This window comes from Chironomus tepperi, unplaced genomic scaffold (genome assembly GCF_022539635.2).
Source record: "Chironomus tepperi strain 1889 unplaced genomic scaffold, CSIRO-AGI_Ctep_v1 contig_309, whole genome shotgun sequence".
NCBI lineage: Eukaryota > Metazoa > Arthropoda > Insecta > Diptera > Chironomidae > Chironomus > Chironomus tepperi.
Window position 1 is genome coordinate 238,900 of NW_027226431.1, and position 15,365 is coordinate 254,264.

The window sequence follows — 15,365 nt, forward strand, 5'->3', positions numbered from 1 at the left end:
AAGAATAAACTAGGGTTTAGTAAAGAACCGCAAGCCTGGAATTGCTTCGTTTTACATGCGCAGGCCTGCAGTTTTTGACTGTACCTTAAAGTTCGTCCAGGGCTACAAGTCTACAGTTTTGGATGCCTCGAAGTCACTTGAATTTTATATGGTGTCTAGAAGACTTTAGTCGAATTATCCATACAGAATCCAAGTAGACTTCAAGCTCTGAGATAAACCCCGAAAACAAGCTTTTATGTAAGAGTATTACCTGATTACAGACAGAATCATAGACCATAGAAACCATTCTTACTTGCTCCACATCTTAATCAGCTTTAAAATATCTAAAAGTCTACAAATCTGTACATAAAACGTCAAAAGAGCTGCTTGAGTACAGCATAAATGACTAAGTTTTGTGTTAGATTCAGTTTGAGTTAGATCTTGCCTGACTATAGACATATTGACAAGGATCAGTTTGTCGAGTATATCCTAGAATATATCTTGACCATACTTAACGATACTAATGACTAAAGTACAACCAAATTTACTCAAAAAACCCAAATCCCCAGACATCAATTCCAATTCCAAATTCCAAAGTATGCCGATCGGGTATATATGCTCGCATCGTTAACCGCCACATCAATTTCATGTTCCTCCTCTATATATAATTTTATTTTATACTTTTTTTATACATATATTTTTTTTACAGAATGAAGAGAAATTGAACTCATCTGCGACCTCACCTTAACCTCCTTTTTGTGTATTCCCATTTTTTTTATTTTTTTCTTTTCTTTTCTTTTTAGAAGTGAAATGGAAAGTTTTTGAAGAAATTTGCATATCGAAAATGAAAGATTTCTTATCATCCTTCTTCCTCCTTTTTTCGTCCTTGCTCCTCCTCCACCATTGTGTATTAAATACCTGAAAACCTGCTTTATTTTAATGCACAACACACCAAATACAACCACCAAGCATTGCAATTTAAAAAAAGATAATTTTACACATGCAAAAATGTAATAAGTACTCGCTTAATATGTAGAAGTAGAGTAGATATAAAGCGTAACAGAAACTGGTTCAATTGTTCATTTTGGTAAGAATGAGCAATTGAAATATGCAAATTTATTTAAGCGAGGATATATTTATAATTTATAGAGCTTATTTTTTTTTAAAATGAGAAGAACGTGGAAAGCTTTCAATGATTTATTTAAATACCTTAAAAAAATATTTCATTTCCTATTTTTAAGTCGACTTTATTCATTGCTTCTGACTATTTAATGGACGAATGTTTTTTTTATACCTCGTTATGATGGTTGAATATTAATGAGAATTGATGTGATTTTTATGAAGTTTTTTTTTTTTGAATTTTTGAAATTGTGCGATTTACAAATTTTGGGTGGCTATTGATGTTATGTCGTTAATGGAATGAATAAAGAGAAAGATTCTAAATTTTATGAAGGGTTTTATCTGAGTAGGCAAAAAAAAAGGTTATAACTAGACATTGACTAGACCAGACTTGACATTAACTTGCCCTCAACTAGTTGTAACGTATTTTTGTCCACTTGGGTTAGGAATTGTTACGTTCGACTGTCTGTTGACATTTGACCTAAAAGTGGGGCATTTAGAACTAACTCGGAATATAAACCATGGAACTGGCTGAGATTAGTTGGGAGTATATCTGTTTGTAAAATTGATATTTTATGGGAATTCCACAAATGTCAAGTTTATAACAAGACAGACGATCAAATATTCCCAGCCTGGTCCACTCGATATAATTTTTGTCATAAAATGTGGAATGTATAACCAGTTCAAATGTACAGCTTATTTATTTGTGAGGCTGCAATTTCAGCCATTAAAGCCATATTTAATTTGAAGGTCTTTTGAACCGAGACCAAGACTTTCCGGAACTTTGAAGTTTCCCCTTGCAGTTTCGATTTTGGTCTCTACTGCTAGAGGGAATTCTTCAAATTCCGGAATGTTTTGGTCTTGATCTCGGACTTGATCTTGAAATGTCGTCAAAGACGAAAACTCGCACTTAACTTACAATCCAACTTTTATTAAAAAGCGTTCAAAATTTGAACTAAATGGTCAAAATTTGAGATTCATTGAATGATATAGTCACTCTGATTTTAATAAGCTTGATGAGAGTCTTAACTACAACCGTTAGTGCATCATAGCGTAACTGCATCATTTTTTCTCAACAGGCAGTATATTATTCTCCAATATAGTCAATACTCAATACTTATCATAGTCAATACTCCACATATGGACTTCCAATCCATCAATTAACTACATTACTACATTTTATTGTAGAAATTCTTCATAAATACCAGAAATCTCAGTAATGGAAATTATTTAATTGACGTGATATCCATCCATGGTATGAATAATTAATAAAGTAGCTTGGAAAAATAAAATGTTCAATATTTCTGAGCTTTATACCGTGATATGGCTTCAATATCATGTAACGAACCGTCCTTCAAAAATAAATGCCGGTAAATACTAGAAATTTTCCAGATGAGTGAAATTCTGACTTTTTTCCACGGGCAATTTCGTGGAATTTTTATAATAAATTGAGTTATTTTGTGGATGATTGTTAGAAGCTTTAGAGCTGCTATTTAAGTTTTTGACAGATTTCTATCAATTTAAAGTACAGCTAGGAATTAAAACATTAAAATATTCTACAAAATGTCTAAAAATACTCAAAAATCCAATCCATAAATTTGAATATTAATTCACATACCCTTCGGCAGTTCCAATAAATTCTAAATTTCCATCTAATTCTAATGTCGTGTTCAGCAAGCCACATGTCAAGCCTATGTCTAAGACTTTCCTCAAATCAAAATTCCATTGAAATAAATTTACTTGACCTTAAAAAGCATAATTCAAGCTTTCAATAAAGGATATCGATTTTTTTGTTACTGAAGATCAACACAAAGTTAATCTTATTGAATATTCTTGTAAGCATAATGGAAAAATAAATGAATAATATTATTCAAGAGCTCTTTTTCTTACTATTGTTTACAGATTAGTATGCAATCATTGTTGTCAAGATAAGAGAGGCGGATAATCTAGGTCTATTGGGGGATTCAATGTCGATTTTTATGGTTTATCTTGGTTGAAAATTGAATTTATTGTCATGAGAACTGTAATTGGGGGTAGATTAATATTTTTAAGATGTTTTATAAGGTGATTTAGTCATGACAATTTGGACAAATTTTAAGTTCATAACTAAATACCCTAGCGGGCAATTATACCGCATTTAGGTACCGTAGTGATATTTCTGTTCCTTGAAAGCATGCTATTTGCCTGTTAGGGAAACCTATTTGCTAACTTCACTGGCTATACAAATCAATTGTGATCCAAAACCTTTCTTAAATGTCGCCTGAATCTGACTCTATTGCTAATTAGCGCTAACAAGTTTCCAATACCAAATGCAATACAGTCTCTATCAACAGCTTTCCTCCATAGCTAGATGCTATGGTTGACCCGTCACCCGGAGCCTTATTCGTGTCATTTGGGAATGAGATCTTAAATGTCCTTTTCTTACTTACTTATTTCCTTGGCTGTAGACGCATGGGTACCCATTGCCACATAGAAAACAATCTGTAGAGCACAGTTGGCAAGATGCTTTTTCATCGAAATGAGCATGCTCACAAAAGTTAGTAAGTTTTCTCGCTTAGTATGCTCAGAATATGCTTTTTGTCTGTTAGAGGTACATTGCCGTTTTTAGAGAACGTTTGTAGACAGCTCTATCTTTCGACAACTTCTGTCAGTTCGGGCATGCCCTTTAAAACCCAAAAATTAACATTGAAAATTATGAACTGTATCGACTATAGTTTGAGACATTTGAGACATTTCCTGCATATTCATAGAAGTATTCCAGACATTACATACCTAATTCAGACTACATACTAATTCAAAATCTGCTCATAAATTGATATTGATATAAACAAAAGCCACATACCTTTAAAAATACGTGCTTGAATAATCCATTAAAAAATTAACCGGAATAAAAATTCAAGTAGCACAAAAGTGCTTGTTAAGAAGGCACAAAATGAGATTCCGTACTGAGATTTAGTACATAACAATATTCATATTCAATTAAGAGTTACCCTCGTTACTCGAGTCAAGTCAAACCGACATTAAAATATTTCTAAACATTCCGAGGTTCATAAGGATATAAAGGAAGAAGAATCTTCCAAGAATATAAAGACGCAAGCATCAAAACCAATAAAAATTGACCGAAACAATTTTTGCCCATAAAAAAATGTCGAGATTTATGCTTAATAATCTCATAAAAAAAATCGCAATCGGAATTTAAAAATTCAACCAATAAATAAGAACATTCGTTCATTCCTGTATACAGCTACCATGCTTCATTCGTGCGTTCATTCATCCTTTCATCCATAAATAATGCATTTTTTCGGTTCCTTTCATTTTGAAGGTGAAATTAATTTTTTTTTTTTACTCTCTCCTCCTCCTTCCACTTCCTCCGCTATTTTATTATTCACATTATACACAAGCACACACATCCTTGCCTCACTTTCAACTTCAATGAACCTCCTTCCTATCCTCTCCTGCTCTACGACTCAAAACATTTCATTAAAAAAAAATAAAACCATGCCACAAACATGAATCTATCAGCTTTTCGCTTCATTGCCATCGGATGTTATCATGATGCAATTTTCATTTATTCTTCATATTCTTGTTTTTTTTTTCAACTACTTACTTACTTACCTTTGTTGCTTTATTCTTTTTTTTTATTTATAAATGTAACACAAGAAAGAAATTCATTTGAGGAAGAAGAGGGAACAAAAAATATATTTATATGTGTATAATTTGTGTACCATATTGCATACATAAGTATTTTATATGGAATATGGAGTCAGTGGTGGGCAACCTTGTGTGCCGCCTAACAGGCAATGTACTGAAATATCCAATACCAATACGGTACCTAAGTGCGGTTTCTTTGTCTGTTAAAGCACGACACACCTTGCCCTAACTGGCAAAGAGCATGCTCTCGAGAGCTTACTTACTTACTTACTTCGATGGCCGTACAGATCAATTGTGATCCATGGCCTTCCTCAGATGACGCCTAAAGCTGGTTCTATCGCTGGCTTCCGCCTGCCAATTGCCAATACCAAATGCAATACTGTCTCTATCGACAGCTTCCTTCCAGGAGTTCTCTCGAGAACTTGGTAACCTTAGATATACTATATGAACATGCTTATAAGCGTTGCTGTTAGTTTACTCTGCTCATGACGACATGCTCTTTGCCAGTGTAGAATAGGCAGTCGCCTAAGGCGTATGCAAATAGGGTGCTCAAGCACATGATCCATTTATGATATTGCGAAAAAGCATGTCGCAAGACATGGATATTAACTGCATAATATGCATAATAAGAGAAGTATTATGCATATTATGTTGTTTCCACCTGCTAAGATTAATAGCAGAGCTTAAAATCGACTCGAATTTGGTATGGAGTCGAGTAGACTTGAGTTGACTTTTTCATCTGAAATTCGAGTCGACTTCAAGCTTTGCTTGATGATAAGCCTTAGGGTTCTCAATACCGATATTAAAATCCAATATTAAAAACTATTAAGACTTAGTAAGTCTCGACCGAAATCTCACGGCATGCAGCTAATGGCATCTACAAAAATATTCGACTCCCCACTATTGTGCATCATCACAAAGGTTCCCCACCACTGTAATAAATAGAGTCAGAGAAGGCAACATTTTCCATAGAATGATTAAAAATTCAAGACCTTTTTTTTACATTTTAACATTTTTTTGCTGCTGCTTCTCACAACACAACTCTTTCTTTTTGTTCATAATAATAATGATAAGCAGGAGGGGAACAAACTCTTAGAAATGAGAAAAAAAAGTATAAATTCTGACATTATGGAGATTGGGGAAGGAGGGAAAAATGCAAAGTTACATTTTGACAGAACATTTCTTTCTTCTGTCGTTTATGAATTTTTTTTCCTTTTGAAGCTCACTTTTGTGGAAGAATTGTTAATAATTTTGGCAATAAGGGCAATCTGAAGTTTGAGATTGTGGATCATTTAGATTGATTAGAGTGAGTTTTAAATAAAATGGAATGAATTGTAAATTATCTGAGCTAAATGTTGCTATGAGCTTCATTTTTTGTTGTCTAAATGGACACAATGCAGCCACACAGTTTACCTCGAGTTTGCCTTCACATCATTTTGGTGTCTTGGTCTTGGAGCAACGCAACGTGGTGTTGATAAAGCAATCATGTTGTGTTGATCAAGCAACCATGTTGTGCTGATCAAGCAACCATGCTGTATTGAACAAGCAACCATGTTGTATTGATCAAGCAACCATGTAGTTTTGATCAAGCAACCATGTTGTGTTGCTCGTGATGTAGCTCAAAGTAGGAACCTTTGTCCGAATGCTCAGGTCACCAATTTATAGACGTTGTTTCAATATCATGAATTACTTAGTTTCTTGACACCAGTGTTCTAGCTTTGGGCAGTCCCAATGACTCGGATGTGAGCTGGGCACAAATGAAAAAAGCTCCACCACAGAGCTTTTAAGTCTCCTCTAAACCTCCTATATCACTTTCAAATGGAAGCCGTCTATTTTTGGCAGCCATATGGCTTAGCCACAAATAAGTTAAATAACGTGCCAAATCCATCAACAAAATACAAAAAAGCTCCATCAGAATTTTATTATATCCACTGCATTGTCATACGTAATATTTAAATCCTTTTATGCTCACGGCTATTATAATGTTCCATTGATCCATCATATCGAGAACTGTTTTTTTCATTGTGGGCTTTTTTTTATCATCCGGTGGATATTAATTTGGTGTAATTGATAGATCAATCGAATTGTTTAACCTAAAACTGCAATACAGAAGAACAAGTAATTTTTATAATAAAAGGACATCCCGCAATATTTTGGGAATATTTTATATTTTGTGGACATATGTAATTGAATATAGTAATTGAATTAAGCATAACGTAATTTGAGGATTTTTTGAAATTATATGATGCAATTTTGAACGTTTTGTGCAATTTTGTGCTGGAAATTTAAGGCAATTTCAATTTTTTGTCGATAAGTGGCTTAAATACTGATCTCACGGTGTTGACTGAGCATTATGACATTTTAGATTTGCCACCGACATGGTGTCTTAGCAATTATGCTGTGATGCTTGAATCTATTCCTCAGAAAGCACTCGGCAATGAAATGAACAAAAATCTGACCCAGGCTGACTTGGCTCTGATTTGGGACTGGATTTCATCAAATCTGGACAGAAATCAGAGTAACACTGGCTTATGACTGGATTTTCGTCCATTTCTATGTCGTGTGCTTTCTAAAGAATAGATTCAAGTGACAAAGCATAATTACTAGACGTCGTCTTGGCAGCAAAACTATAGTGACGTGGTGAAACTCGGTCAGTCAGCACTGTAGCACTGAAGCAAAAGACGCCAATATGCGTAGAACCAAGACATACACGATTAATAAATTGGCAAATTTGGTTGTTTTTGCAAGTTGGTTGCCAGTTGGTTCTAAGCTGAGCTAGAGGCCGACTCAAAGTCGACTCGGTTTGGTCTAGTCGATGAGATTTCGAGTGTGTCGACTTCGAGCTCTGATTCTAAGCACTTAAAATGTCCAAAAATGCGCTTTAGTCACTAAATAATCAACAATTTTATTTCAAAATTCTTCATTCTAAATATTGCATTCGAAAGACTTTTTCATCCATGAAGCTGACATAGAAAGAGTTGAATAGTTGAGGTAAAATTGTACATACGTTAAAAAAAATCAGATGATGAAGCTTTTCGCTTACTTTATATAAACACAAAAATATTATATTCCATTGCATATGCAATATTTTGAATCCTCGTATTTTTCATGTTGAAATATTCAAAAACATGTGGTTATTAAAAACTTTTTTTTACGGAATCTGTACAGAAAAAAATAATAAAAAATTGAGCTTTTGTACTCGCAACTATCCTTCTTTCTCTATTTGTATCTCTGTCTCACTCACTCACATTTCATTGTGTTTTTTTTGCCAAAAATATAAAGCTCAAAGCTTTACAGCTGCATTTATGAGATGAAAATGAATATGAACATCAAAAGGGGTCGTTCACTTGTTATGTAACGCGTAATGCTTTTATTCCGATCGAAACATGTTGAAATGATGTCACCACAGCGACAAGGACGGTCGTATACATAGAATCAAGTGGGAACCAATTGGTAAATTTGATTGTTTTCGCCAACTGGCTGCCATATGGCTTCTAAGTATACTGTCGCTTCATCGCCGTGGTGGCAACATTTCAATATGTACCGATCGGGTTAAGGGGTGACCAAGTCTTCGATTGTAGCCAGGTGGCGGCCAAATGGCATCCAAGTGGCAATTTTCATGGCAGTTAACATTAAAATTACCACATGGACGCCAATTGGCAGCCACTTGGGTGCAACGAATTATTTTGTGCCGATCGGGAAAGTTTTCGGGACGAGGGGTGTCAAGATTACGCTACAGAAGGGGAGTTGAGGGCTCAAAAAACCCTATTTTTCGCGTTCCGTAATAAGTAAATGACCCTATATATGAAAAAATTTGAATTATGAAATATTTACATGCAAAAATATGTTGAATAGTTTTACTTTGTGAGTCAAAATTTGGCTTTTTTTTATTTATTATTGCAATATAAGTGATGAGTTTTTTTGGGTATTTTTGAATGCTTTATTAAATTGCTTTTATTGGAGTTATTACTATATGAATTGCTTTATTAACAGAAATATTTGAGCATACCTTAAGAGGATTAAAAATGATTTAAATGTTGATAAAATTATGCAAAAATTCACTGGATTATTGAGTTATTTAGTACATATTAGAATGTTTTATATAGTCAGAAAATAGAGCATCACAGCGAGCTTTAACAATTTTAATTTAAATTTATTTTAAATCTCAAATAATTCTGGACGCTTATGAATTTAATTCGAAGGATTAATTATCGCAAAGCTGAGTGTCCATTCGTAATTTACATGAATATCTCGACTCTTGTGGTTTTAAAGTTCGTACCAATGCTCGAAGTCGACTAAACTTTTATATGGAAAATTGGCTCAAATTGACTCGATTTCATAACTCAAGTCCTTTTCGATAACAATAAAAGGGAAGCAAAATTGACTAAAATTAGGAAAAAATCGTGGAAATTAGACAGTGGGTGAAACTTACGGGGTAGTCCAGGGAGCACCAGGGAGCAAATACTCTACAAACAAGACAATAGGAAACAGTTAGAATTAAGCCACTCTGACATAAATCTGTAAATCGCCAAATCTAAACTCAACATTTTAATAACAAAATCTAATTAAAAATCACAACAATTACTTAATACTGTATATTGGTACATAATCTTTCGATAACATAAATTTTTCGTCTATAATCTGTAAAATAATCAACTTTATCACTTGTACATACTGTAGATATTAAGACTCACAAGGATTGAAAATTACACAATAATTTTTTTTTGCTTTTTTTAAATTTGATTAAAAATTTAAAAAAAATCTAATTTTGACAATTTTTTTCTCTTTTTTTCTTTTCAATTTAGAATTTCAATGGAAACAGCTGGCTTGCCAATACCTGCATATTCATACATTGCACCGAATCACATCGTTAAAGCGCCACATTAAATATCACATCAGAATTATCATCATTTTGTGGACATTATTTTGGATGGATTAATGAACCTTCGTATTATTCTTTAAACATGTCCTCCTTTATGTCCTTCTTATTCAGCACCAATAGAAACATTTTTTTTATTCATCTTTGTTCAATGTTCTTCAATCTTTCTCTTTTATATCCAATTCAATATTATAATGATGCAATTCTTTGTTATTATGACAATTACTATGACAATGATGCAATTGATGACAAAAAAAATTATATTATATAAAAGGAGAGCTTTTAGAGTAATTGCATTACTTAAGGAAATATAACAAAAAAAAATATTATGAATGTAGACGTTTCTCTCACTCTCATTGTCTTTAGACTTTTTTGTCCGTGACATTATTGCCCTGTCACGCAGTTGTGTGTTCAAAATCAATTCAATTATTCTGTTTATGAGGGGGTGTATCTAGGAAGAGGTTTTTGAAAAATTGAGGAGGAAATGGTAGTGATTTTGATTATTTATTTTGGGGATGATTTTGGATGTTATAAGGTGCTGAGCTTAATTTCGCTTTATGGCGTGAAGTAGCCAACAAAATATTAGAAGGATTAGCTGCAAAAAAAAATTATAAATGATAGGATTGTTGCATAAATCTTGATTTTCCATCAATTCATATATAATGCCTCTACCCCTGGCTACATTCCCGAACAAGTACATTCATTAAAATGTAGACAAGGGTCAAGATTTAGGTAAGAATCTTAAAGTTTCTATTTTTGATTCAAGTTTTTGAAGGTACAAAAAATGGTCAAATTATTGAAAATTTTATGAAAATTGCATTTTTTCAAATTTTGTTCAAAGCATTCAAAATTTCAATTTATAGAAATTTTTAAATTTTAAAGACAATCCAATTTAAGTCTTTGAATCTTTCCTGACCAACATACATCTAGGTCTGTTCTATAAGTAGAGCAACTGTTAATCTCAGATTTAGATTATTTTGGATATGTATCAGCCCTATTTTGATAGTTGGTTTGTCCTTCTGACGAAGGTTAGAAGCTTTTTGAAGTAAATTGTTTTTGAAGATCTGATCTATGGACGGCTTTCAAGGGCTAACATTTAGACAAATTTTGTTCAATGGAGCTGACAAAATTTTCAAACAATTTAGTATCCAAATGACCGCTAAGTCAAAATTGATGAATGAGACTTTTGTAAGTAGGATTTCTGAATCCGGTTACCTTTAAATCTCAAAATCAAAGGTTTTGGAGGAAATTCCGGCTTCTCAGAAACCCTATTCGTAAACGTGAATGATCTGACTAAGTCAAAAAAGCCATCAAAATCAATCAAACTCAAAATAAATTGTCAATCACCCAAGACATCTCCCCCATCCACCAGATACACCCCTGCTTCTGTTCATCTTATTTTCTTACATAAGCAAAACATGCACAGCTGACAATGTCAATGCGATATTGGACAACAATCGCACGTAAATATTGGGAATGAAAGAAATGAGAATTACATAAAATATTTAGCAAAAAAAATACACATTATATATGAACACACATATCGATTGGACCCGATAAACAGAGTAAAAAAAAAAGAAAAGTTTTTTGAATTTTCCTTAGCAAATAAGTCAAGTGAAAAAAAGAAAGAAAAAGTATGTAAATTCACATATCCGATATTATTTTTTGTTAATTTGACATGAAAAAAAAAATAAAACCAAAAGGAAAAAAACAGGAAAACTTAAAACTGCAGACATAAAGAAAAGCAATTTTTATACAATACAATGAGTTTTTTTTTGAGCAGAAAGAATTAGTATTATTGAGGATTTATAATTCTTCAGTTTTTGTTTACGTTGAAGAAGGAAAAGTGCCAACATTTTTTTTTATTTCTTTTTTTTCTTTATACTATAGCAAAAAATAAAGTTCATTGAATTATTGTTGATGTGGAAATATTTAATGATTTTTGATATGCAGAAAAATTGCATCAAAATTCAGACACGTGAATTTATTTTCAATTTTTATGATGAAAATTATTGAAAAAAATCAATTGAATTTTACTAAGAGCACTTCATGTTGTCAACATTTTTAATATGATTTTGTTGAAAAAAAGTGATGAAATTGAAATGATTTGAATTTAATTTAGCTCATTTTTGATGGAAATCCTAACACATGAAGAGCATGCAGTCGAAAGCTTGCTCACCTTAAATATACTAGATGAGCATGCTCATGAGCGTTGCTCTCAACTAAATCTACTGGTGACTCTATCTTGGTGGCTTACTTAATACAGCCATGAGTAATAAAAACGATCTTCTGACTAAAATATTGTCAATGCATGATGAATTTTGAAACCGAAGTAGCAACTAAAGCAGAAAATTGTACTATATATATATTGGCAGACTCCCATTTAGTATTAATAAAATCACTTTAGCGAAGCTTTAAAAGCTCCATGATCCTTCTTATTTTGTGTCGCTGGGGTTTCTTAGCCACGCGCTGCCCATTCTCGCTCAGAGAGCTCTATCCTTGAAACCCTTCTGACAGTTTGGGATATTAACCCAAACAGCATGTGATAAAGCAAATGAATTTTAAGCTTCTAAGAATTTGAGCCAATTCTTTTTGAAACTTTTTCTGAAGAATTCTCAAAATAGTTCATGATAAAATAGAAAATGTCCCTGACAGACGTAAGCTTACTCATGAGCATATTCAATTTTGCGATCATATTAATGAGCATCCTCATTGTCTAATCGGATATCTAGCATTATCACATGCTCCAGGTCATTTCTCACAACATCCTATTAAATTAGTGTGTTTTACCAGTCTTTATTGAATACTAGCTAAAGGCATTTCATGGGTAGATAGGAATTAAATTGCGTTACATTCTGTTAAGCAAATTTGGTCGACTTGGTGCTGATAATTCAACATTTAAAGTTGTCTCTTTCAAGATTCATTAAAATAATTCAAAGTTGCCAAAAAAAAAATACAAATTCCTTCAAATTAATCTCAATAGCCAAACAAGTCGTAAGCCATGTTAAAGCTTAAAATGTCAAATTTGCTAATTACCCACGTTAAATGAAATTTTTCAACAAATTTAATACGTCAAAAATGAGTTAAATGTTCAAGTCAACAAGAAGTTCAATTATCAACATCATATTTAATTTTCCGAGGATTAATAATCAAGCATCTTAAGATAAATCCTTTTCAAACATACATAAGATTATATTAAACACATATATCAGAGAAAAACACAAAAAAAATGAGAGGAAAACAGGTGAAAATATTTACTCACGATAATTATTATTATTACTATACATAGACATATGATTGACGGAATCAATGCTACAACTGAACATAAAAGAAGAAGAAACAATTTCATATATAAGAAGTAATAAGACAGAAGATATAAATCGGATATTTACGGGAGTTTATAATGAAAAAACAAAATATAAAAAAGCGAGAATAAAAAAACTTTTTTTTTAAATGTTTAATAACAAGAAAATTATATTAAATAAAGACATGATGATAGATAAGCTCATGTGAGAAAATAAATTAAGGATTAAATGGTATTTACAGAACAAGAAGTAAAAAAAATAAATAAATTCTAATTTCAATTCTTCTACAATTTCTAGAGTTTAACACAACATTATACACAAAAAAAAACATTAATACACGCGAATTAAATACTCAATCACGCAAGCAAGTAAGGAAGCATGTATTTTGTATATTCTTATATCGATATCCATTTATGATCACTTACATTACATTAAAAATGAAAGATTGTAATGAAAATTATAGCAATTTTTACACTTTTTCTTTATTGTTATTCAATTATTTTGAGGTTATGTTTTGTAAGGAATTGGTTTTATCGGGATTAAAATGGCTTAGGTAAAAGAAGTTTAATTCATTTTCAATTCAAACTCGAATAATTAGATCAAAATTGACTTATGGGAGTAAATTTAGCAAAATTAGGAATTATGAAATTTATCGATTTTTGAATTTTAAAATGATAGCTTGAAGAACTGAATTAAACTTGAATATTGAAGCTTTTTCAAAATTTGAATTTAAAGTTTTCAAACTTTAAACTCTACTCTGAAATCAAAGCTTAGTTTTTTGAAATTCGAATTTTGAATTTTCAACCTTTGAAATTCAAATTTTCAATTTTAAAATTCCAAATTTCGAAATTCAAATTTCAAGTTTTGATTTTTTCAAAGTTGATATCAAAAATTATAATTGAAACTCAAATTTTAAATTTTCGAAATTAAAATTTCGAATCTCTGAAATCAAATTTTCATTTCTTGAAATTCAAATTTTTAGTTTTAAAAATTCAAACTTTCAATTTTTGGAATTCAAGTTTTCAAATTTTCAAAATTTAAAATTTCAACTTTCAACTTTCAACTTTCAAAATTGAAAATTTCCGTTTTTAAATCTCTACTTTTCAATTTTCGAAATTTGAATTTGATATTTTAAATTCTTCAAATCAAATCTGACAATTTCAAAAATCTGTTTAAAATTAGATCTGAGATTCTCAAATTAAAAAAAAAGATCATTTATTCTCGAATAAATCTGAATAACCAAACAATATTATAAACAGATTAAATTCCCTGATAAATTACATTCAAATTACTCCCACAACAACAATTTAATTTCTTCATAATAATTTGCAAAATATTAGCTTAAACGCAACCCACACGAGTTATGACTACAATCCATTTTTATCATCAGCAAGACATGAAAGATTCGCTTGTAAATTTATTCTTCATTACTGACTAGGGCTTTAACCCTCAACGAATCTTGCCATTCTTATTATTATATTTCTGCTAATATCAGCACATCCATATGTGTGTCGAGATAAAGGAACAGAAAAGATTCATGAATAAGAGCTAGAAGAAGCAGAAGAAAGTTTCAAAAAAAGGGAAAAAAATTTATTATTAAAAGCTAATTAATGCCATAATGGCAAATTACACTCCCATTTAAATGGAAAGAAAAACTCACATGGTTAAAAAAAAAAGAAATATTCATAAAAGGGATAATTTATGCAAAGTTTGTTAATGCTTTTTCACAACTTCGTTTGCATTTCTTCTTCCAACATTTCAATTCATCTTTTCTTTCGGGATTCGAAAGATCCTTTTTCAATTAAGGCAAGACGAAGAAATACATTTTATGTTTCTTATGATTCTTTTTCCAAGGGATGGATGCTGTATTTTGAAAGATTTGTGGGTATTTTACAGATTTCGAAAGGAAAACTCGAGATTTTCATGAAAAAGTCTGTTTTGAATTTACGTTTTTTCAACATTTAACAGTACAATAAATTTCAAATATTCAGTCAAAATGCAAAAAAAGTTTGAAAAGTTCAATTAAAATTTAACCGTTTTTTGAAATTCAAAAATAACTGTCAAAGTAATTTCAAACTTCAATTCAAAGTGCAAAAAGTTGAAAAAATTCAATTTAAATTCAACCGTATTTTGAAACTCAAAAAATAACGATCAAATAATTTTCAAATTCAAAAGGGCCAAAAAGTTCAAATTTTGAACTTAAAATGCCAAAAAAGCATTGAAACTTGAATTTAATGAACAATTCTCAACCTAAAGTCAACTTTAACGTTGCTAACCTCAAAAAGTGTCCATCCCCTTTCAAAAAAATCTAACCAGTTTACATATTTTGAAGTTCCTTTTTATTCTCTCATTCTCGATTTTTCGCATATTCAAACACAAAATGCTTATTATAACATAAAATGATGTATGTAAAAATCGTACACAAGAGAATG

General features: G+C 31.4%; 1 protein-coding gene across 3 annotated transcripts in view; it reads left to right on the top strand.

Annotated features, from left to right (window-relative positions):
- The window catches only part of mub (poly(rC)-binding protein mub), a 151,122-nt gene extending 140,985 nt beyond the window's left edge, over window positions 1-10,137 (top strand). For all 3 annotated transcript variants that reach the window (XM_070643373.1, XM_070643374.1, XM_070643375.1), the window contains one exon: window positions 9,555-10,137. In XM_070643373.1, the coding sequence (XP_070499474.1) occupies window positions 9,555-9,636 (82 nt within the window). In that variant the 3' untranslated portion in view covers window positions 9,637-10,137. The remainder of the gene's footprint in view (window positions 1-9,554) is intronic.
- Window positions 10,138-15,365: the final 5,228 nt, after the last annotated feature.